Raw genomic sequence first — 25,802 nt, 5'->3', positions numbered from 1 at the left:
TTGGCCTGGTGTAAACACTGCTCTGCAACAATTAAAACATCAGCATGTTATCAGCGCTCTTCTCATCCTAATCCAAAACATAGCACCCTACCAGCTACTATGAGGAAAAATTAACTCTGTCCTAACTGGAACCAGGACAATATCTAAAAGGCACTAGGAAATAAACAATTGTATTTTCTGGGTATGAAGATAAAGAAAAAAAAAACACAAAAAAACACACCAACATATGAACACAAGGGAATGCAAAAAGAACAGATAAATATTAGTGCTGATAAACATTAGTGATGTTTCATAATGAACCAGAATGCCTTAATATTCTTCTGTGTTTTGATTGTTTTGTTATTTTTTCATGTACAAATCTAGGTGAGGACTACAGTGTAGCCTCATCAGATGTTGTCTTACTAGAAGGAGAAACAAGTAAAGCTGTGCCAATTTATATAATTAATGATATCAATCCTGAAGTTGAGGAGTCCTTTTATGTTCAGCTGCTGAATCAAACGACAGGAGGAGCCTTGCTTGGATCTTTGACGAGGGCAGTCATAACCATTGAGGCTTCTGATGACCCGTTTGGATCCTTTGGTAAATGAGTCTTATTTGCATATTTTCTCTTGTCCAGTAGCAATCTGCTGATTTGTGGGTGAGTTATTACTGGGCAATGGAATAAAAATTTTCAGAATACAAAAAGGGAAGTCTGGATGAACACAGTAAAGGACAAAATAAGATAAACTAAATTAAAACGTGTAAGTAAGGGCAAATGGTGCCCTTATATAGCGAAATTGAAGCATTCAGTCAACTTATATATCAAGATTTTGTGAGACGAAGGTGGATTTTGGAGTCTCCTAATGGGGATGGATTTTAATTTAATTTGTATTTTTTTATCTATTCTAAATGTTGCATTTCTGCAATAGCTTGAAGCTTAAGTTTACATGCCAAAACCTGTTTAGATAGTGCAGTGTCATTGTTTTACAAAATAATCAGGCAAAGCAGGTTTAAATATCTGGGGAAATTGGAAAGTACAAATATGACTTAAATTGCATTCTTGTATGTTCTGGTTGTTAGTTATTGTAGTTTTTCTTCTTTCTATCATTATCAGTAAAATGGATTGTGGACACTTTCCAAAAATAGTTTCATTACACAGGTTTTGAGAAAAAAATGGTAATTTCAAAAATTTAATGACATTTTAGAAATTTATCTTTTCTATTTATTTTTTCTATTTCAGTATTTCTGGTGTATGTTTTCCAGCCATTTTATTTGACTTACTCTTTCTCCCTTTAGTACCCTACTTTATTTCAGTTATTCCATTTTATCAGCAAAATGTAAAGGAAATTGACAAAAGTAAATAATTCCACATGGATAATTCATTAACTTCATTCTTAACAACTAAAGATTTTATACAAGAAAGACTTACATTTGAAACAATTTAGATGGAATATGTTGACACATTTTTTCCATACGTGACATAAAAAATGATAAAAAATTTCCTCACTGGGAAAAATTACCTTCTGACCGTCTTCTAAAAACTTAGATCATGGCTAGCCTTGAACAATGGATACGTTGGAATAAACTCTTGGGTGGGGGCTGAATTTTCATGCCAATTTTATTTGCAGATAAAATGATACTGAAAGTTCAATTTGAAGTTTAAACCTGATTAACATTTTTTTAATTGTGCAAATGAATGCAATCAAGTGAAATAAAATATATAATTCAGTAACTAGGATGGTGTTTTTATTTTAAATATTACTGTTAATGAAATACACCTCTTTGTGCTGCACTTCAGTGTTCCAGATGACCGAATTTACTGTGGAGGAGCCTGAATCTGGATCAGTACCCATAAATCTGCCAGTAATCCGCAATGCTGGGACACTTGGTAACGTTACTGTTGAGTGGGTTGCTACCATTGGTGGACACCCTGCTGATGAGGACTTGCAGGTTGCCTCAGGCAATATTACTTTTGCCCCTGGGGAAGCCTTTCAGATGCTACTATTGGAAATCCTGGCTGATGATGTTCCAGAAATAGAAGAAGTAAGTCAAGCACTTACATCTTCCTTGAAGATGGTATTAATTTTGACTTGTTCTAGAAATATGTATGATGGAAAACAAGAAATGTTCCGGCAGGAAGGTGCTATAATTTCATGTTATACTTTGCTTGTAATTATTGTTAGAAAAACCACAAATTGTCTAGCTGCATTACTTCTTTTTCTTTTCTTCTCTTTGAGATTGTCCGTGTAGAATTAACTCAGGCCTCCAATGGTGGTGCTATTGGGTTAGATGGCGTGGCAAGTATTATAATACCTGCCAATGATAATCCTTATGGCACAGTTTTCTTTCATCAATCCTTATATCGAGTTCAGGAGCCACTAGAAAGAAATTTGCTGGCAAACATAACAGTCAGGCGAAGGTTTGTATAATGTTTGCTTTATTTGTAATTACTATTTATTCTTCACTTTTGTTTTCACTATAATGTCAAATTTCATGCTCCTCTCATAAAAATATGTGCATCAATTCTTTGATCTGCCATCTCAATGTATTTTCATTTCAAACACATTGTTTTTGAAGTAGATGTCTGTGTATTACATAAATTACTTAAACGTAGTATACATTGAAATGCACAATGTAAACTCAGCGTACACAGTGTACTATTCATTTTGTCCGTTTAATCATCAAATCATTTAAACCTGCATGGTAGCCTGTTCCTGTGATTTGAACAGGAGGACAAAATGGCCAGCCCTTACAGGATGAAAATAAGAGAAGGAAAACAGGTTTTATGCATGTGATCCTAGAGGAAGGATGATAAGTCTGGGTGTCACCGGCTTTTTCTTCCTTGCAAGTAAGGAGAGCTGCCAAGTCCTGAAGAAGACTAAGTTAACTCCTAGAACCAAATGTTTACAAATATGCATTCTTAACAGACTACTACCTAAGCTATAAATAATCAAACTTGCTATCCACAAAAAAATAAGATAACTCAGTTATTCTGGTACTAGTTTCAAAGGGAATGCATTTTGATGTGTTATTTGGAATTTTTCAGCAATTCAGAAAGGGTCAGTTGATTTTGTTCACTTCTATTATTAACCCAGAAACATGTAGAATATTAGACATCCTTTGTCAACTAACAGAACTTTATTTTATTATAATGTCTTTTAGTGAGGGAAGATTTGGTCAGCTGCAGATTTTCTACAGCACTTCTGAGACTGACGTTGTAGCTCTTGCTGTGGAGCAAGGTCAGGATATCCTGGCCTACTACGAGCCTCCTGTACAAGGAATTCCTGACAAACCATCCAAGACCAGAGTGAATGTGTCAGCAGCAAGTGACCCTGTGTATTCCTGTGCAGCTCAGTGCCTAAAAGAACAAGCATGTTCAGCCTTTACATTTTCCAGTGCCTCAGGGATTCCTCTCTGCCTTTGGCTGACGTCAGATATCAGCCCATTAACTAACAACACTTCAGGGTTCCGGACCTACAAGAAAAACGTTACCAGTGCATTCGCCCTCTTCAGCACACAAGCCATCGCTGGCAGTGATTATGAACCTGTTACAAGACAGTGGGCCATAATGCAGGAAGGGGAAGAGTCTGCAAATCTAACAGTTACCATACTGCCTGACAGCCTGCCAGAACTGGATGAGAGATTCACTATAACCCTTTTGAAAGCAGAACTGATGAACGTCTCAGCCAGCTCAAAAAACCAACCAACCATAGGACAGCCAAATACCTCCACAGTTATCATAAGGATGAATGGAGACGCATTTGGAGTGTTTAAGATCTACAGTGTAAGTCCCAATGCAACAGAGAAAGGTCTGTATGTTGAAGTAGAGGAACGTCCTCAGACCAACGTGCAGCTAATGATACACAGAACAGAAGGCAGCCTGGGACAAGTGACAGTGGAATGGCGTGTCATTGGTGGGACTGCTACTCCAAACTTGGATTTTATAGGTGTCGGTGAGACTCTGGTGTTTGCTGAAGGTGAGACAAGCTCTCGTTTTGGCTTCTGTTTTGTAAAACTAAGAAAAAGAAAAAAGAACGTGACAAGTACACGATACTGTGGATGTTTTGACAACTGATATCTTCTTCTTAGGCTAAATTTTCCTGAATGCTAAGGATACACGTGCAAAAGAGTATGGTTGTTCATTAGCATGTAGCATTATCTTGCAGAACACACACAGTGGTAGCAAAGCACAATGAAATATCTAAGCACAATAAATACCTAAGGGTTTTTATTAAAGAAATATTGCAGTATAAATATTGCACTATAAAGATTTCCTTTACCACATAAGTAAGGATTAATAAAGTCGAAGATAGTTGTTACAGCAAGGATAATGGAAATGAGAATCAGGCCTAAGTGGTCTTTTGTTAGCCCTCGGTCACTACAGTACTAATTTTTCATGACATCTCTTTAAATTCTGAGATCATATTGTAACATAACAAAACATATTTAAACGTAACATAACAGAACATATTTAAAAGAATTGCAAACAGGACAAACAAGTCCCTCTCAGACATTACTTAAGTACCATGCAGCATGCTGTATTTTATGCTGTATTTTATTTTTTCAAAGTCTGAGTTAATCGAACTGATATTTTGAAAGCAATTTCCAGGTGCGTAGTAAAGATTCTAGTGTGCTAGCTTGATAAATCATCTGAATAGTAAGGCATGGCTGCTGGCAATGATTGTGAGGCTGACATGTAATTACATTACCAGTTATAAGTTTAGTAAAAACTGATTTTGAAGTATTTTGAAAGACAATCTAGCAGGAAATACATATGTATTCTGTAAATTGATATTCTAATGATCATAAAACACAGCTGGGTTATGCACACGCACTGAACAACAGGATTGTGTTGTAAATTTTAATGGATATATAGCGACTAGAGATTAACGGTGTTTGCTGCTTACATTATTATTCTTTGATAGTCCCAAAGGCAAGGAACTAACAAAATGTCATCCCATTTCAATGCATTCCCTGGCTCAGTAAATGTACTCATATTGAATGTACACCCTTGTGTAAATGGTTCATCGGAGAGCTTAGCACCTGGCAATTTATTTTTTTTTCAAGAATGATATTCCCCTTTTCTAAGTTAAATTTTAAAGTCATAGAATTTGTAATGAAAATAAAGAATTCTAGGCACTCCGAAATAATTCCTATATAATTAATTTCTACATAGTATATTTAATGATGTGATCGTTTTATTGGCTTAATGTGACTGATCAATAGTAATTAGATAAAATTTCATAATGACATTCACTGACTTCCAGAAAGGTAAATAAGTTTGTTTCATGCAATTTTAATATATTTTATGTATTTAATTATTTTCAAAATGAGATGATTGAGTCTTTTTACAAGGTGGTTTCCAAGTGGACACACGGTTGTATACGTTCTTCTCCTTGTAGGTGAAACAAAGAAGATGGTCACGCTGCCCATTATAGATGATCCAGAGCCAGAGGATGATGAAAGTATTGAAATCAGCCTGGTCCATACTGAAGGAGGGAGTCGAATTTTGCCCAGTTTTGACACTGTCACAGTGATTATTCTGGCAAGTGACAATGTGGCAGGAATTATAAGCTTCCATACAGCCTCAAGATCTGTTATTGGTTGTGAAGGTGTGTTCTTTGTGTTGACCACGCTCAAATTTTAATGCCAGTTTCCATCTTTGTGCTTTCAGTTGATAATGACTCACAATGATTGTGTTTCACTGTTCAGAGAACACCAGCAAGAAGTGAATATCCACATACCTGACATGTACTTTGAACTCTTGCAAGCATTCATAGAATCACAGAATGCTTAAGGTTGGAAGGGGCCTCTGGAGGTCATCTGGTCCTTTCCCCCTCAAGCAGGGCCACCTAGAGCAGGTTGCTCAGGACCATGTCCAGGCTTTTGAGTATCTCCAAGGAGGGAGACCCCACAATCTCTCTGGGCAACCTGTGCCAGTGCTCCCACACAGCACAAAAGTGCTGTCTGATATTCAGAGGGAACCTCTTGTGCTCCAGTTTGTGCCCGCTGCCTCTTGTCCTGTCCCTGGGCACCACTGACACGAGCCTGGCTCTGTCCTGTTCCACCCTCCCTTCAGGTATTGAAGGACACTGATGAGATCCCCCTGAGCCTCCCCTTCTCCAGGCTGAGCAGTCTCAGCTCTCACAGCCTCTCTTCCCTTCCCTTGATCACCTCGGTGTCCCTCTGTTGGAGTCTTCCCAGTACGTTTAGGTCTGTCTTGCACTGGGGAGCCCAGAGCTGGACCCAGTGCTCCAGGTGCAGCCTCACCAGTGCAGAGTAGAGGGGAAGGATAGCTCTCTCAGCCTGCTAGGGATACTTGGCCTAATTCAGCCCAGAATGCCATCAGCCTTCTTAGTAACAAGGCATGTTGCTGGCTCCTGCCCAGTGCAGTGTCCAGCAGGACCCCAAGCCCTTTCTGTCAAGCTGCTCTCCATCAGGGTGCACGCCCTGGTGCCTGGGGCTGCTCCCCGCCAGGGGCAGGACTCTGCCCTTCTCTTTGTTGGCCTGCACGAGGCTCCTGCCAGCCCACTTCATGACTGCCAACATACACACACCTAATAGTCATAAGCAAATCAGATCTATCAGCGACTTACAAAGAATTTAAAATATTCTAGAAAACATTCCTGCAGAAACACTAGGGTAACATCTTCCCTTTGTCTGTCCCATGAACCTGATGTTTTTTTATGGCAGATGATTTGGGAAGTAGCAATTATAAGAGAAAGCAAACATTTGAGAAAGAACAATAATAATTTGGTATGTACTAAACATTTCTACTATTGTTTTAAAGAATACACGGCATGTTTCATCTACAGTTTGATGCAGTTTTGCATAGGATGATAATAGTACTGGTGGTGATTGCTTTAGGTGGCCTTTGATGGAATCTCAGTGTATTGCAGTATCACGTTTCTCTGATGTTTGAACTGATGGGCAGGGAAAGTTCACAAAACAGGAACTTGTCCCCTAATGTGTGCACTACATTTTCTGTTTGAAGAAAAATGGCTTTCTCAACCAAAGGTTTTTTGTTTTGTTTTCCCAACATGAAAGGGCATCATAACCTTTGGTTTTTTATCTAGGTATGGTTTGTGTTAATTCTGTGCCAAGCCAGATGTGATATGATTAGCTAAGAAGAGCTGTTAATGAGCACAAGGAATTAATACAAACTGTCTCAGTCCCAAAGTCCCTGAATACTTTCAACTGGTTAAATGTTATTCATAGCATGCTACCAAATGCTGGCTGCTTGAAACTGAAGTACTTGGCTATAGTTCTATTATTATATATAGTTATTATTATATTATTTTTCCAGGTTGTGAAAAGAAATAGTTCATTGCCTTCCAGCCAGAAACAAAACAAGTGAACTAAGTGTCTTTGATTAAAAAAAAAAGAGAGAGAAAAAGGGAGAAATAGAGAAAGAGCAAAAGAGCTAAGGCATTTAGATTATTTTAGTTTGTCAAAATATTTTTTTCATTCGAAAGCAAAATTTACCAGACATAAATCCAAATATCATTACTTTTACAGTTATTGTGTTATTGAAAATTTTCTGTTAAGTGAATACATTTTGTTTTCACAATGTGCATGTTATTTTTTACCTTATTGAGGATAAGTGTAGTATTTTTTTATTGGACAGGGGTCTGCGACAGTTGTGTAACTGTATTACAAGAAAATGCACTGCAGTAGCTTAAAGTAATGAGGAAGAGGAGAGCGGCTGATGCTCCCTTCTTCACAGCGATAAATACCCACCTCTTTGTTTCTCTATGTAAGAGATGCATCACTTATTAAGTCACAATGTAGAAATGTAAAAGTATGGATAAGGATTAAATATTAAAAAAAATATTGAATTTAGCCTAATAACACTTTCAATCTTCAGAAATCAATTAGTGTTCATATTAGCATTTCTTCTGGATAGGAATACCAAAAAAATCTTGGTAAAGCTGGTAGGAAACATGGATCAGTAAATAACTACTTGGAATCTGTAATAATGACTTCAAGTTTCTTCTCAGTGTTTGGATTATAGTGGAACAGCTTTCTATATCATAAAGCATTTTTCCCAGTCTTCAATGAAAATTCATTATAACTTATAGAGATATATTGAAATAAGCTTTGCCTTATTTGTGTGTGTGTGTGTTTTCCCAATGGTACTAAACCATTGAAACCACTTTTCTTTTAAATCTTTATTTCTTTGTAATGGATATGCAAAATTCTCAAATAGAACATAGTGGATTGCAGTGCAGTGTTAAACACTGTAATGATTTAGCCTCAGAGGAACCTGTAAATTGGGAGTCTACCATCCAGATATTTGACTGTAGAAGTGGAATCCTTGTGATATCAATAAATTTTGAATTCCTTAATTTTCTTAGAAGCAACATGGACCAACTTAAGCCAAAGATGTCGACATCAATGTCGACATCAATGTTGACATCTCTGAGACTTAACTGAAGTTTGAAATGTTGGGGCTGAATAGCACATTTATGTATTTGAAAATGGGTGTATACAGTTTTTGTATTACTTCTTTACAATATTAAATTTTATTTAAGTATATTAAGGGCTCTTGAAGTTAAGAATTCCTTTCTCTTTCATTGGTAGCCAATATACATGCATATCTCTGACTCTTCCTTACAAAAAATAAATGTAACTAGAAAATTTTCAGATTTTTCTTGCCAGTTTTAGCTGTACAATGCTGTACAATTCTGTAAGGTAATACAGTAGAATAGCAAGACAGCATCCTAAGTTGCTGCTCTCTAAATTGCATAATCAAAGGGACTAGTTGGGCAGCATAATGTTATTATAACATTATCTTATGTTTTGTTAATTCTTCAATAAGCAAAAGAAATCTCATGTATTGTTTTCAAAAATCTCAGAATTGTAGATTTCTGCATATTTCATGTCTCTGAAAGCCAATGCAGGACAAAATGTGCTGTTGAACTTAAATTCTGTGGACCTGAAAAATGCATATGAAATATGAATGCCATGTACCTACCTATTATAAATAACCATCTGTCCTCTATTGTGAATGTTTTGCAAAATATTGCCTACTGATCTATTCCATGTTGATATAACATGCTAATTTCACATGTCCACATTTAAAATATTTAATGGAAATTTTGTGAAAAACTTGTGAATATAAAACAATTTCCACATTTTACAAAGCCTACTAAGAGGTCTACTCTTTTTAATTAAAGTGCCTTTGGGGTTAAATGTTATAAATGTGCAAAATACCATAGTATTTGCTTCCTTTATATGCACATTGTCCAGCAATACTGATTACCTCTGAGATTATAAGAAATTATTAACATTTTCTGAATGTTTTGTTTTCTAACAGTGACCATATTTGTAAGTTCGAACTCACATAAATGGAACTTACAGATAATTATAAGCATTTTTTTCTGCATGCATTGAATAAAGTCACAAGACAGTGCAAATGTTCAGATAATGTGTATTCTTTCCAGGGAACTGTTGTAGAAAACTACTATTATTGTTGGTACATACAGTAGTTACTGTTTTGTACAGTTTACAGACTTGTATTGCTCTAATGTTTGCGCATGTTTTCATGAACATTCCCTTTCTAAGTTATTCATCTATACCAAGTTCCCTCATATGTTCATAATTATTTCCAAGTGTGAACTAAAAACAGAAAAAAAAAACTAGAAGAGTTTAAGTTTAGGTTTTTCTTTTCAGCATTAAAAGTGAATGTGGTATATAACTACTGTGAAATTCAAACTGACAAAAATAGCAATATCTTTCAGGAAAAATACTTTAACTGTGTGATGCATGTTTTTGACCTCTCATTTTTATAACCAACATGTAGAAGAGGAGACCCTGAAACACTGCATCTTGTCCTTTATTCCTAGGAGAACAATTACAATTCCACATCGTAAGAACTCCTCCAGGACTGGGAAATGTTACTGTTGAGTGGAAGATAGTAGGACATAATGTAAAACAAAATTTTGCAAACTATTCTGGAATACTTTTTTTTCCTGAGGTAAGTCCATAAACAGTGATGTTGGCTACAGGAAAATAGTGTGATTAGAACTGATCTGAGAAAAAGTGTGCCTTTTCAACAGTCCTTCTTTCTTGGTTTGATTATTTAATTTCTCACTTTTTGACTTACAAACTGGAGGGAGCTTACAATTCTTGATACTTAACTCTTCTTAAAGAAATTGTTCAAAATACTTGTCATTATGATATCACTTGTGTTTTATAAAATAATGGCTAATCAATTTACCCTTAAAACAAATAGGGGACGTTGAATACAACATTGTATGTTGATCTGCTGGATGACCATATTCCTGAAGAAAAAGAAGAATACCAAGTCATCCTATACAACATCAAAACAGAAGGTAATGCAGAACTATAGCCAGCTACATCTTAAAAATACCATTTAATAATATAATATTTTTAATTTTATTATTTCATTTTGGAGGTATAGGACTGAGCAAACTGCAGCTGGTGCAAAGTACGCAAAGTTCATTAACATTTTATTGAAATAGGCTTGGTCCTTATGTATGTATATATAAATCCCACCGTGTCTCCACAAATACACTTAAATGGTTTTCAATCCTGATTTAACTCTGCCTATTTAATTCAATGGTTGTTTCTTCCCTTAATCTTAATGCAAACTGAGTTTACTAATATGTCATGGATAGAGTTGCCATGAAACATGCAGATATTTTTATCTTTTTAAACAATCTTGTCAAGCTGCAGACTTACTGATCTGTCCCTGAATTCAAGGTGGTCAGAATATTTTATTCTTGCCATTAAAATTATAGTGAGAAAAGAAGCCTTAAACTGCATCCGTTCTGAAATACCTTTCTTCAAACTGAAATTAATGTCCAAACACCAAACTAACTTGACATGGATTGTGTTGCTGCGAGGTGCCTTATCAACTTCCGAGAGTCACTGTGGCCCAACGGGATGAGCAAAATTATTCATCAAAGCAATAGTTGGAAAACATATCAGTTTATTGATGTAATGATTGTGAAGTGGAATATAGTTTTAAGCTTTTGGAGGTACTTCCTGGGAAAATGGTTTATTTCCTTTTAAAATATAGGGAAGTTGATATTTGGCACTGGCCTGTTAAGTTTTCTTATTTTTTAATACATTTTTGTGACTTTGTACTTGGTATGCATAAAATTTCTGTTTCTATTTGTTATAGAATGTAAGTATATATATGTGTGTAGGTCCCACACCATCCACATACTTCAGTGAGCTTTGGTTTCGTGGTATTTGCATGGCTACTGAACGTTATTTAAATGTAATATTAACAATAATGTAAGACAAAAATATTAGTTGCATAACACTTCATTCACTGCAGTCCACTGATTCTCTTGCAGGAGTTTCTTCTACAGGTGCTGCTGTTTTGGATAGTCAAGGATATGAAGCTGTTCTAACAGTAGAAGCTAGTGATGAACCACATGGAATTTTGAATTTTGCTTCCACATCCAGGGTGGTTTTAATCCCAGAAGAAAACAAAACAATTCAGCTTTTTATTAACAGAGAATTTGGATCTCTAGGTCTGTATAACAACTCCAAGAGAAAGGAAGTTTTGTTTTGCTTATCATTAGGCAAATAAAAGCCATGATAATGAAAGTTTGGAAAAATCTTTGTTACAGTTGGTATTTTTTTCAGAACTTCTAAGCTTCTTTCTGCAGACTTGGAAACTAAATATTACTTATTACTAGAGTCATAATCCTCATTAATACAGCAAGGGATCTGAAAGCTGTAACAATCAGGTGGCTATTAAGGTTACCATATTTTTGTCTAATGAGTCTGTCTCAAAGCATTAGTCTCTTCAGAAAAAATAAAAAACATGAGAAAAGTGACATGTACACACATCCCACATATTTTTTCTCTGAATTTCAGGAAGTCAGCACCTTAGGAATGTCACATGGAAAAAGTTGTGTCCAGACCATTGAATTCAATTTATGTCTCCTCTGACAATTTCTGATTCCTCTTTGAATCAATTTATCCATTAACATCCTTTAAACTATATAGTATTCAATTCTACAATACAATAGTGTGCTTCATGAAAAAAAAAAATGAATCTTGTGTTTGTTGCCTGAAAATAGCAACTTATGTTGTGAGAAAACATGTATAATAATTTCCTATTTGCCTTTTTGGACTATATTTACACCTCGGTGATAATCTGGCTGTTTCTTTTGCCATACTTGTTTTGAAATGAAGTAACATTTACAGTGCTTTTCAAGATCTGGAGACACCAGAGAGTTTTAGAGACATTTTAATGACACTATTTTTCCATTTATTTTTTAATACCAGTCCATACTCTAGTGTACTCTTTGAACACTATTCAGTAAACTAATGTTTTAAGATAATTGTTCATAGTAAGTGCAAGATCTCTCACTGAATTAAAATAAGCATCGTTACTTATTTATTAATTAGGACTCTTTTATCTCTTACATTTTATTTCATATAGAGCAGCTTTTAATTTCATCTATCATTTTATTTCAGGTTCATACTCCTTATGTTTGCCACTTGACTTACCCTACCAGATTAGCGAGAGGTGGCTTTATTCTCAAAACTATAATGTATAACTTTTCTGCTTGGTAATATTTATCCATGTGTCCCCTAATTTTGTTCTCTATTGAAGTTTGTCAATCTACCCAGGAAAGTATCTAGATTTATTAATCTGTGTTTCCCAGCACTGTCTTTAGAGCCTTTCTTAGATATCTGTCATTCCCAAAAAGTGTCCTTGTTGCAAAAACTCATATTAATGGTACATGAGATGTCCCAGTTAGTCTTTCAGCAATTTCATATTTATGGTCCACAGAACTTCAAATTTCTGGATGCATTTGGACCCAATGATTTTTGAGTCCTATGCAGACAGACAAGTCAGCAAAGGTCAAATTGAAGGCATATTGATAACGGTAACAAAGGTACACTAGCTCCAATGTACTTTGGATAACTCTTTTAATCCTTCTGTTTTGCAGTTAGTCTTTTTATTTTGTGGATGAGAATTTGATCTCTTGTCTTTATCCATTCCAGTGAACATTATATAAGAACTGAAAAACAATTTTTTTTTTCTTTTTTTTTTTCTCCTCACAAATTAAACAGGTACTATCAATGTTACTTATGCCACAGTTACAGGATTGCTCACTGTAAGTAATCAGACAGAAGAGACTGTGGCTGAACCAGGAGCTGATTATGTACCTGCTTCTGGCTCACTGATTTTAGAAGAAGGAGAAACATCAGTTGCCATAAATATTACTATTCTAGAGGTAACCTCTAAACCCTTTAATTCTGTACTTTTCTGTATGATTTCAAAAGGGTAATATTTTGGGAACTAAAGCTTGCAGCCATTATTTGAAGCCCTGTGTTATATTTCACTATCATTTAGAAAGATGGTTTCAATCTTAATATTAAAATCACAAGGGATCAAATAGTCACAGAAAGCAGCTCTACCTCTGTCTAAAGGTAATAAAGTTGTCTCATTAAAACTTTACCAACTATCTAGTAGTATTTAGAACAGTGTGCTTCATGGCTGGCTACAGGCTCATACTTTTTCATTGCTGGAGATACATGCCTCTAAAATCGGTCAGTAATTTATTTGCAAGAATAGTTTAGCGTCACCACAGGATCTTTTTCATGATATATAATGTCTTACTTAATTCTTCCACGATAATCAGTTTCAGACCCAATAAAATTATTTCAGGAAAACAGAAAAATGAATTCTAGTGTCACAGTAATATTAGAGACTTGTTGTGTGATCCTTTTTGGTGACTTCTGTGGAAGTTTCTTAAAGGACAATGAGAAGAGGATGTACTGTATTTGTGTTTTGCAGGATGATATACCAGAGGTGCAAGAATTCTTCTTGGTTAATTTAACTTCAGTGGAACTCATCATGAACCATTCAACGTCATCCCCACCTAAGCTAGGTAAAAACATCTTATAGCAAATTATTTTTACTTTTCCTTTTTAATGGTTTATATTATATTACCTTGGGAGATTACCATTATTCCTCTTACTTACCAACTATGCTGAGATGAGACATGGTTATTTAGAAGAAACATCATAGAATATGAAATAGATTTATTATTACACTTAATCTCTTGCTTTTTAAACTCTGGGAAAATTTAAATTAATTTTCGTAGAGGAGTTAGTAATTATCAGTTGGAAAGGACAATTATTTGAAAAGTTTATTGGTGATTTTTTCATCTGATTTTCATTTACAAACTACAAAATGGAAAAAAAAAGTAAAAAAAAAACTTTATGTGGCTACTCTGCTCACTCTTTTAAAAAAGTCTGTTTTTATTCTTTTATCACTTTTAGGAAACATATTTTATGGTTTTCCTACTCTTGCAATGATCTTTATTATTTGCTTAGTCTGCTTCTCATTTTGCTTCTTCAGAATTCAGTAGAATAGTAGTCATTAGCTTTAAGAACTGTTGGATTATCCTGTGGTACTAAAGACTAGTTATATAATGTCAGACATCTTCTTTGACTCTTTTCCCTTTTCTTTGCATGCTTATAGAAGTGACTGAGTTAATTCGTTACAGATTGAAAGGTAACTTGCAAGACTCATTGCTGATTTGTGAATAGTTGAGTCTAAAATATGAAAGGAGTAGCATATAAGAATGAAAGATTCATCCAAACTAAACAGTGTTGTATAGTCTCACTTTCTCTTTGGCTGTCTCCTTGAACCATGACCATTTAACACTGATGTGACACTGCATTGGGTCAGCTTTACTTACAATGAGAAAATAATAGTTTTAAGTCATAAGGAAAAAATGTGTTCACATAACATGTCAGTGAATTCTTCTGGTAGAAGAAATAGCCTGACTCAAATACGTGTGTCCGCGTGTGTGTCTGTGAGCAAACTCTTACAGATCCTGGGTGAACAGATCTGACTTCAGGGTGACATGAGAAAATGCAGGAGTGAAGCAGAAATGTCTCTAATTGCCATTACTCCCTCAGGATTTGTAAACCTCAGTAACACTTCTGTTGTCTGTGTAGAGCTATTGCTCATCGTCATCTCTACCTCATAGTGACAGGCTTAGATTCATGGCAATAATCTTCTACTTTTGTTCAGTTTTATCTGAATTGATGGAAAAATGTATATGGATCTAAACATAATATACTTATGGCAGACTCGGTGAAGTCAATTTGGTTTTAGAAAGTAAGTTGAAGTTTATAAAAAGTAAACAAGTAAGTTAAGGTAGTTGTGTGGTGCGGTTGTCTGAAAAACAACAACCTATTTTCTGAGAAGTATTAAGTTTTGACTGTAAAGTTCTGGTCTCTGAAGTTAGTAGACTTTTCTGACATTAACCTATTATTTGGTGTTTTTCACACTGCAGTGTATTCAATTACGATTTCAGGCTAATTGTAAATACCTGTATGTCTTTATGGAGCAGTAGAATATTACAGTATGTGAACACCCCACAAATAAATTAATAGTTGTGTATTTGTAGTGAAATCTGAGGTGTGCCATTAGAATGTATGATGAGGCACTGAAGCACAAATAGAAGATGAAATGCTGAATCATTTATTATTCTTCCTCATTGTCTTTCTCATACTCAGAATGGCAAATGCAAAATATTGAATGTCATTGTAATAAACACTTATAGTGAAGACAAATTAAGATTCCATCGCAAATCTAGACTTTATTATTTTCTAATGTTTTATGTGCTGTTTAACTTTCTACATTTTCCTTAGTCTTTTTTTTTTTTATGCATTATTAAATATTACAGTGCTAATTCAAGACGCATTATTGCACTTCTAGTAGTAAGGACTCTTTCCAGTTATCTTGCCCACTCCCATTTTCTCCTACACATTTTTTGTAAAGACACTGTAATATTAGTACCGATTGAATAAATGCTTCTGTGATTCTTGAAAATCAAGAAAATTGATTTTATTGTTCTTTAATTTTTGTCTTTCTGTTTTGCCTTTTAGATGTGGAAGGTTTAGCTTCTCAAATTGTTATCGATGCTAATGATGGTGTAAGAGGAGTAATTGAATGGGAAGGTACCAAGTAAGTCTCATCTTCCTTGAAGAACTTACTGTGCCAATTAGTGATTGGTGTTGCCCATTTTCTTTCTAAAAGTAAAACTCCTGTTAAAAATAGGGCCATGTCTTTGAGATGGTAAAGTAATCATTCAATTCAGCTGAACTAGAAAGTGGGATTCCCACACTGAAAACAAAAATTCACTATTCATCTAATCAGAATTCTTTTACTTATTACTACTTTCACTGTTGTCCTTTTATATCACCAATTTGCCTAACCTCCCCAGCCTGCATCAACTCTTCCAGCCTCACCATTCATGTAAGCAAAAAACAAAACAAAACAAAACAAAAACCTCATGTTACTTAATTCAATTTAGATAAGAGAAAAAAGGTAAAAAGGATGCGTTAGAGAACTATAATGTAGGGAATAATTCAGAGTGAAAATGTAATAAAAATGTACTATCTTTTTCAAAAGAACATAATCAGTGAACATTGAGAATTATTCTTTTTATTTTAGTTTTGAAGTTAGTGAATCTCATGGGAATCTGACAGTAATGGCTTACCGAAACAGAGGATCATATGGCAATGTGTCTGTATTTTTTTATGCCCAAAATTTGGAGGCCCAGCTGGGTTTGGATTTTAATGTAACCTCAAGGGTAAGAAGCAACTCTAAATCTAGTACTTTTTATTCTTTCAGCTTCCGTAAAAGAATATCTTCTTGATTATTCTGCAGAATGATCAGTAGTGATGCTAGATGTTTCAGCTTGTTTCAGTTGCTTTGGTAATCTAAATAGAATGAAATAAAAATATTCTTATTCTTACTATTTATTTCTTTTTTAAAAATATATTTTTTAATATAAAGCAAAATGTAAACTTTCAAACATCGATTTCAAATTTAATTTTGATTAGACATACAAACTTTTTCATAGACTATTTTTGCAACAGGACTTTCAAAATAAATTATTCTTTCTTGTCCTCATTCTGTAATGTGCTGAACCTTTATATTTCTGATTCAATCAGTTTATAAGGAACAGAGAATATGGCTCTTCCTATGCTTTCCCTTCCTTCCTATTTCACAGAATTCTGTTTACCGTAGTCAAAAATTTCTGTGTGATATTAACTGATGTAAGTATTCGGTGCTTTATGTGTTTCAACGCTAGACTCTTTTTTTTGCTGACGGAGAAAGGCATAAATCTGTTGATGTCATGATTTTTGATGATGAGATTCCTGAAGGTGATGAGAAGTTCCAGTTAATTTTAACAAATCCATCTCTGGGGCTGGAATTAGGGGAGAACACAACAGGTAAAACTTAGTTTTAATGTTCCATTTCTTTAGAATTCTGTGGCACACATTTTAATTCCACTTTTCTGAATAATCATATTTCAGAAAGCACCATTGTCCTGCTATGGTGAATCTTTATACTCCTTTGGAAGGTTCTGAAACATCCCTGTGAAATCTGTGCAATTAAAAAGTTTATATGTAAAGCAATGAATCAGAAAGCACGAAGATGAGTTTTTCAATGTGTACTACCTCACTGAACTGAGGTCTTTTTAGAGAGTTCATAATCCTTTTCTAGGAGAGACTATATTCTTCCTGTCTAGAGATCTTCCTAGTTAAAGTGAAATGCCTTCCCATTCTCTTCAGGTAATGTCATGGACACATAAGCATTATATACACACTAAAGGAAGAATGTATTTGTGTTTATGTTATGTATTATGTTACTATATATGTATATTTATATTTTACTATGTTAACCAAAGAATATTTTCATTATTTCTTTTTCAAAAGCTACAATTACTATACTTGCCAATGATGATGGCCATGGAGTTTTGTCATTCAATAACAGCAATCACTTCTTTCTGAGAGAGCAAACATCTATCCATTTGATGGAAAGTGTTGCAGTATTGAATATTATCAGAGAACCACCTCAGGGAATATTTGGCACTGTGACTGTTCAGTATCTTGTAAGTGAGATTAATTCTTCAGAGGCAACAATGGATTTGACCCCTTCTCAAGGATATATTGTGCTCGAAGAGGGAGTCAGGTTCAAGGTAATATGCTAGTTATTACCAGAGAAGTCTAGGAAGCTTTTTTTTTGGAAATATTGGAAAGATTTCAGAAATGTCTGTGCTTTATCTTCTGTTTATTTTTTCTACTTCTTTCATTCATAAAGTGAATTGAGTCATGAGCTGTGACTGATTTCCTGTTATTATCTGATGTGGAAGTGTGTGAAAATTAAATGGGCTCATCTTTAGGTGTTTCTTAGTTTGTAAGGGTTGAGGTAAATTGAAAACAGTACACTATAGATAACGTTCATGTGTGCTTTGGAACAGTTCTTTTTATGTAGTCAATCTATAGCTGAAATGCAAACTTACTTTAAATTAAAGTGATAATTTGCAAGCCTAATAGTTAAGATCAAAGTAAAAATCCCATTCTGTAATTTAACATTTTAGTTAGTCTGAACTAAACAGAATGTGCTGCAACAAATACAAAAAGTAGAACAGTTGTCTGTCTTAGGATTGGAAAATAACTTAAGTATTAAGCTCACTGCCTCTATACTGTCCTCACAAGAATGTCAGCTACAAAATGAACTAGCTTAAGTTTGTGAATCCTGACTCTTCTAAGGTTTAATCACAATTCGATTTATTTATTTTTGCCAGTAAAGCTGGTGAAGCTAGTGTTAGCATATTACAGGCAATAGGATAGAAACTGAGACAAACTTTTCTTGGAAACACTGGTTTTCAATTTCTGGCCTTTAGATGCATTTGGAATCACAATGCAGCAGATCTATAAGAAGTTGGAGCCTTCTTAATATAGTTGGTAAATATGGTTTATTGTGGAAATGAACAGAAATATAAAACATTGTAAATTTTGTATTATTTCCAAATGCATCATCACTAACTTTTTATTTTGTACAGCAAGGCTATGCGTACCTATGAAATTTTTTGCTTGTTTGAGTAGTGTGAAGGATGACAGTGAGCCCCAAATGAAAGTGAAGCACTTAGCTTTCTCTAGATTGCTCTTTGCTAGTTTGAGATTGCCTTTAGAAGACCTGATCTTCATCCACAGTGGTGTAGGAGAGGGAAAGAAGCATCGAGAGGAAAGAGTATTTCAAATCTCTCACTATTCTTGCTTTTTTTTTTCCTTTTCCTTTTCTTTCTTGACAGCACCAGTAGTGAGATTACCCTGTTTCCCTGAAGATAGCTTAGCTGCCAACTAAAATAAATTAAAACCAACTTAACTGATTACACTTATAGCTGTGTTGTGAGTATAAACTACCCAAAAATGTATGGAATAAATAGAGAACAAAAGTATGAAATTAGGATCAAAAACTTCAGAGGATCATAGGATGAGAAAAGAAAGAAAAGAGAACAACAACAACGAAAAGTGAATATGCTCATCTTAGTGTTGCACCAATGGAGGCCACTAGATGGATGGCTTTAGAACCTCAGTCTGAACTCAGTCTGAGCTTGCCTCAATTCTGTCCTCTCCAGCTTCATGAGCTGCTCTTCTCCTGCTATGCTATCCAAAGCCTTATAGTGAAATAAATTTAAAAAAAAGGTAGCACATTCTGATAGAGCTGTGTCATCATCTGTTATCATGTCTCAATAACATTGTATGCTTGTTTTGTTATCAGACGCTGCATATTTCTGCGGTACTAGATGAAGAACCAGAAATGGATGAGCACTTCATTGTCACCCTGTTCAATCCAACTGGAGGAGCCAGACTAGGCACGAGAGTGGAAACTATGATTACAATATTACAAAACCAGGCTCCACTAGGGCTTTTCAGCATCTATACAGTTGGAAATAGGTACTTTACACTGATCAGTAAAAAGGAGATAGTTGCTCATACTCCAAAGAGATAATATTTCTCTACAATTTTGTTTTTGATGGATCGCATTAAAGAAATTCAGCAACCCAATTTGTAAATCTGTAACTTTGAAAGGTATTGTGAAATACTATTACTGCTAAACAAAAGAGTAGAAAAATGCATAAAAAGGACTATTCATAATCCAAAATTTCAATTTATTTATTATTATTTTTCTTTATAAACTAATACTTCACTAGTGCCTACATATTCCACTGATAGTATTCCATGTTAAAAGTTCCAAACCTCATATCAGTGTCCAGGAAGTCATACGTTTTATAATTTACTTTCATTTTTAAACCTGTAAAAAATATACTTTCACTGAAGGCTGTTTTTCAGAAGCAAGTGACACATATGGACTGCCATTTTTAAAAACCATTCAGCTGAAACCATACAGATTAAATAAATTTACTATTTAAATAAAAAATGTATGTATGCTATTTTATTAATACATTGATATTTAGAGTTAATAATTTATATTAATATTTAATAATAATATTATCTAAACATTTATTACGTGAATTTAATATACTTAAATTTCAGTCTGTTTAAAGATTTTGTTGAATTGCCTATGATTTTGCATGATTGTAGTAAGGATCATTGGGAAACCCTAATTAATGTAGCTACCAGTCCATCAGATACTGAAACCTGTTATTAATATTTTCTTTTTATTTCTGTTGTATATTCTGCATCTGGAATTGTACAGTAAAAATCTTATTTTTATTACAGCAATGAATATACTATAAAATAATTTTTTCCTTATTTTTATGATTCTCACATTTAGGACAAATTTCATCATAATTGAAGAAGCCAACACTACAGCTTATTTGAAAGTTTCACGGAGTAATGGGCTTAACGTTTCTGTGAGCGTTGAGTGGGAGACATCATCAGATACTGCATTTGGCATCAGTACGTTCACTTTACAGAGAATGTCCACTGCTTTTGTAGAAGTGGAGATAGTAAGAGAGTAGCCAAGCATACAGGAGATGTAGCTTGGGAATGTAAATTCAAGTATTCAGACACAATTCAGTTAATATTTTCCTATGTAAGATTTAGTAGATAAAATACTTTAGCTGCTTAAGAATCACCTTGTCATCAGCCACTTCTGCCAGTTTCAGTAATCTCTATTTCTGTCTTTGCTGCTAATATGAACATTATTGTCACTAGCCATTTATTTATTTATTTATTTGTGTGTGTGTAATAAAATTTGTTCCGTACTACTTGTAACTCAGGATCTTTCTAACACAGTATAAATGACATGTGACATGCAAGAGTCTAGCTCCTGGAGTTTAGTTCTGACAAGACGGTGCTTAGGGACCGTCTTGGAATAAAAACATGAACATGTTGTAAATGGGGAACAAAACATGAACATTTTGTAATTTGTCTTTTTTTTTTTTTTCTTTACTACTTGCTATCTAGCTAATTCTCTTGTTAGCTAAATTCCAAGATCAATTATTATGAGTCAGACTCAAATTGCCTATATGTCTTCCATGTGCAGTTGTAATGAATGAAAAATACATTTACTGCTTAACTCTCATTATATCCTTAGCATTGTAACATTTCTATGTATTTATATACACTTATAACAAATACTAAGACACAACTTCATCATTTCTCATACTAGGTCTGGCTTTGGGAGGTAAATAATGGGAATGGGGTTAGAAAAGATCTCAAGAGTAATATAATAGTAAATAGTGTTTTTATTTTATTTTATTTTATTTTATTTTATTTTATTTTATTTTATTTTATTTTATTTTATTTTATTTTATTTTTTACTATATTGCAGGGGGTGGTATCAGTGTCCTATCTGTCTTGCAAAGTTTTGTGGAAGAATCAGCATCTGGTTGGTGTTTCTTTACCTCAAGAGAAATCCTGTACGGTGTTCTGTTGCGTATGCCTCCAGCTTTGTTTTCTACTGTCTACCAGTGGAAAGGAGTATTTGTTCCTGTTGAGGTAAATGTTTGTTTTTGAACACCAGACATGCTAGTTAATAAGGAATTTAAGTCACAATCTTACTTTTTTTTTATTCTTCTTGCAGAATTTCAGTATGTGGAATCCTACAAGTTGTGTGTCTTTCCAAATTGGAGCCTCTTCCTACCTTGTGGTTACTCATGGAGGAGCCACACAGGGAGCTTCTAACAACAGTGTGTATGCATTCATGGCTGGACACAGATTGTTGTGGGTAAATCGATTTTAATTTTAAAATCTTAAAATAGTATGGGTTGGCAAGGACCAAGGGAGGTCCTCCAGTCTGGCCATGTTTTAGAAAAAAGCACTCTGTGTGACAAGAGTTAGTTTTGTGTCCTAAAATACTACATAACTTCAGTGATGTAAGTTTGTCATAGTTAGTTGTTTACATTGTTTGTATTTTTTATATATTTACATTTGAGGGTGCAGGGAGGATTACCTGGGAATCACAGAATCACAGAATTGTCTAGGTAGGAAGAGACCTCCAAAATCACCTAGTCCAACCTCTGACCTAACATTAACAAGTCCTTCACTAAACCATATCACTAAGCTGAACATCTAAACGTCTCTTAAAGACCTCCAGGGATGGTGACTCAACCACTTCCCTGGGCAGCCCATTCCAATGCCTAACAACCCTTTCGGTAAAGAAGTTTTTCCTAACATCCAACCTAAACCTCCCCTGGCGCAACTTTAGCCCATTCCCCCTTGTCCTGTCACCAGGCACGTGGGAGAACAGACCAACCCCCACCTCTCTACAGCCTCCTTTAAGGTACCTGTAGAGTGCGATAAGGTCGCCCCTGAGCCTCCTCTTCTCCAGGCTGAACAACCCCAGCTCCCTCAGCCGCTCCTCATAAGACTTGTTCTCCAGACCCCTCACCAGCTTCGTTGCCTTTCTCTGGACTCGCTCGAGCACGTCCATGTCCTTCCTGTAGCAAGGGGCCCAAAGCTGAACACAGTACTCGAGGTGTGGCCTCACCAGAGCCGAGTACAGGGGCACAATCACTTCCCTAGCCCTGCTGGCCACGCTGCTTCTTATACAGGCCAGGATGCTGTTGGCCTTCTTGGCCACCTGGGCACACTGCTGGCTCATATTCAGCCGACTATCAACCAATACTCCCAGGTCCCTCTCGGCCAGGCAGCTTTCCAACCACTCATCTCCCAGCCTGTAGCTCTGCTTGGAAGTGGGGGAAGAAATTCTCAAGCAATCAAGTCATAGAACATTTTCTGGAAAATGTATGATAAGTTATGTTAATTCTGTAAATTAGTTGCTTATATATATATATATATATATATAAAATATAAAGTTTTAAAAGCTATTTCATGTATAGTTTTATACATAATTTTGGAATTCTTAACATTCTATGCGTACTTTTTCTCACTATATACAATGTAATATAAAATGTATTTGTTTATATACATATGTAGATAAACATAGTCACCCTCATATTTCCCTTGCAGATACAGACTCTTTCTGTTCTGGATACCAGACGTGTGAAACATTTTGCAGTGGAGGAAGAAGACTATTTGATTATTGTGAGTCACACAAACAGTTCCAGTTCCATCCAGGTTTGAATATTCTTCAGTCTTCTCTGGCTTTAATGTGGGTAGTTTGCTTAGTTCTGAAAGGATAATGAAAGGAAGTAAATCTATAAGCATGTATTTCTGACATATTATTTTTGTTTCTATTGGAAATTTATAACAGTTAAAATTCCAGACTTGTTTGGATGTATAAATACTCTCTACCTGAGTGTATAATTTACATCTGGTTTGTTTTTATTGCTACTGTTATTTCAGTTTTGAAATGTAGCATGTAAACAAAGAAGTAGCTTCTGAATATAAACCTGTTCCTCTGAAGAGCAGGCACAGCTTCTTGCAGTAGGGTTAATTACCAATTACTTACCAGTGGGCTTCTACTTTAAAGTACAGTCCACCTAAGAATATAGGAATTCAGTTCACCATAAATCTTCCCATTTTTTTTGGCATGTCATTTAGTTTTAGTTCTCTCGGTGCTAATTATGAATATATAAAGAAAAGATTTTTGTATTTCCACAGGTTTTCCAGTGGAATAAAGACATATTTGTTCTGCATCATCAGCTTCCACTTTATGGAGTTGTGGACATAGCCCTGTTTCCTAGAGGAGGCTTTACGTACCTGTTAGTTTCTTTGTCAAATACCAGCCAAAACATTCTCTTGTATCAGTGGTTGAACAACGAGTTTAGGAAGCTTCATCAAGTACCAGCAAAGGAAATAAAACATATGGAGTCCTGGATTTCTGGATCTGATGTCTTTGTAATTATTGCAAAAGGTATTTAGCAGAAAACAAAGAATGAGTTTGCTGAGTATACAATGGCTTGTTTGATAGCAAAGGCCTTTGTGGTAAAGGAGTTTAGAAAGCTATTGGAATCACTGCGGGGGTGACAGTACTCAATAAGCATTTAACCCTAGTAAGTATTTTATGAAAGTAATCTCTACTTTTTCTCTCAGAAAATAAAAGCCTTGTGCTTGTTCTCAAATACTTACAAAACAAATGAAATGCTTTCCCAGTAACAATGGGAAATAATAACTCTATTTAATCTACCTCCTTATCACACTCTTTCTAAGCTTTTCTGAGCTTTGTGCCACACACAGATCACTAGTCAGCAAAGTATACGTGTATTTTATTACAAGGTTGACATTTTATATGTCATTTTGTCTCTATGGCTACTAAAAAGTTTTTGTTGCAGTCCACAGGTTTCTTTGCAATTAGATGTTGTCTAATGTCAGTCTTAATGTTCTTGCATCGAAGTTATGCACCAAATAATAAGGAAAATAATACAATCAGTGTCACTTCATAATTAAAGCTGCCAGACTCTGGCTTTTGAATGGCCACCAGTGTGTGATTTAACTAAAAGGCAGCAAAATAATGTGAGTTTTGTCATTTTGTTCCTTGGTAGACTCTGGAAATTCTTCTGAAATTTTTGTCTGGGAGACAGGGCAGTCTACTTTTTGACACTTCCAATCTCTTCCAGTCCATGATGTAAGAAATATCCATGTCTTCATGCCTCCTTCAGGTTTAGGTAAGACTTAAATGAGATTTTTTTTTTTTCAAATCCTAGTATATAATGCTGGAATTTCAGAAATGCATGTCTTTATTTTTTCATATGTATTTATCAGACCTTAAAAGTCAGTGTAATCAGTGTTCTGCAAAGTGCACTTCTGGCATTAAGACAGTAACTTTTAAATATATGACTAAAAAAATATTCTCTTCCTCTTTGCTCCATGTAGTCCATGTCCTCCTAGCTGGTAAGGATATAACAACACTGTATGCTTGGAACTCTGAAGCGAACCAATTCTCTATAATGCTGGAAGCCCCATATGCAGATCATATCACTTCAGTTACTGCAAGGTCTCTGAACATCAGCAAGAGCTTGATTGCTTTGTCCGTTAACTCCAGCTCACAGATCTATGAACTGACCACTATTTCCAACCAGTCAGATTTTATACCTAGGTAGGCTTTTTTGTTTATATAACTTGTCTGAGACACCTTGCGTTTCTTTTTCTGTGATACTCATTTGTGATAGCGGAGACTGTTATGTTTCGTTGTATGGTGGCCTATTTCATTAGTGCTTGTTGTGGTTTAACCCAGCCGGCAGCTAAACACCACACAGCCGTTCGCTCACCCTCCCCCCTCCCTCCGTGGGATGGGGGAGAGAAACGGGAAAGTGAAGCCTGTGAGTTGAGATAGAGACAGTTTATTAAGACAGGAAAAAAATAACAATAATAATACTGATAATAGTATTAATAATAATAATGTGTACGAAACAAGTGATGCACAATGCAATTGCTCACCACCCGCTGACCGATGCCCAGCCTATCCCCGAACAGCCGGCCCCCCACCCCGACCAGCCACCCCTATATATTGTTTAGCATGACGTCAGATGGTATGGAATACCCCTTTGGCCAGTTTGGGTCAGCTGTCCTGGGTCTGTCCCCTCCCAGCTCCTGCTGCACCCCCAGCCTGCTCGCTGGCAGGACAGAGCGAGAAGCCGAAA

General features: G+C 35.2%; 1 protein-coding gene and 1 long non-coding RNA gene across 3 annotated transcripts; one reads left to right on the top strand and one right to left on the bottom strand.

Annotated features, from left to right (window-relative positions):
* The first annotated feature begins 17 nt into the window (after positions 1-17).
* Positions 18-25,738, top strand: LOC308186277 (adhesion G-protein coupled receptor V1-like). Of its 2 annotated transcripts, XR_013944005.1 has the most exons (22): positions 19-579; positions 1,778-2,022; positions 2,217-2,398; positions 3,142-3,956; positions 5,382-5,591; positions 9,828-9,958; positions 10,217-10,316; positions 11,310-11,489; positions 13,048-13,211; positions 13,775-13,868; positions 15,883-15,961; positions 16,451-16,589; positions 17,094-17,235; positions 17,722-17,984; positions 19,571-19,746; positions 20,588-20,712; positions 21,590-21,756; positions 21,842-21,985; positions 23,230-23,337; positions 23,824-24,076; positions 24,705-24,827; positions 25,036-25,738. XR_013944005.1 is itself a non-coding variant. In XM_080608410.1 (21 exons), exons 1-21 carry the CDS (start codon positions 285-287, stop codon positions 24,758-24,760), a joined length of 4,068 nt encoding a protein of 1,355 aa, XP_080464536.1. In that variant the 5' UTR covers positions 18-284; the 3' UTR covers positions 24,761-25,738. The 2 variants fall into 2 exon arrangements, 1 of the variants encoding a protein (XP_080464536.1); XM_080608410.1 differs by having other exon boundaries at positions 18-579; positions 24,705-25,738.
* LOC308186288 lies at positions 21,502-23,004 on the bottom strand. Its single transcript, XR_013944007.1, has 2 exons — positions 22,545-23,004; positions 21,502-21,748 (listed from the first exon to the last, which is right to left on the bottom strand). It is a non-coding gene; the product is annotated as an uncharacterized lncRNA (long non-coding RNA).
* Positions 25,739-25,802: the final 64 nt, after the last annotated feature.

Source organism: Anser brachyrhynchus, assembly GCF_964034855.1.
Source record: "Anser brachyrhynchus genome assembly, contig: SCAFFOLD_149, whole genome shotgun sequence".
NCBI lineage: Eukaryota > Metazoa > Chordata > Aves > Anseriformes > Anatidae > Anser > Anser brachyrhynchus.
This window is presented reverse-complemented; position numbering and strand designations above follow the sequence as displayed.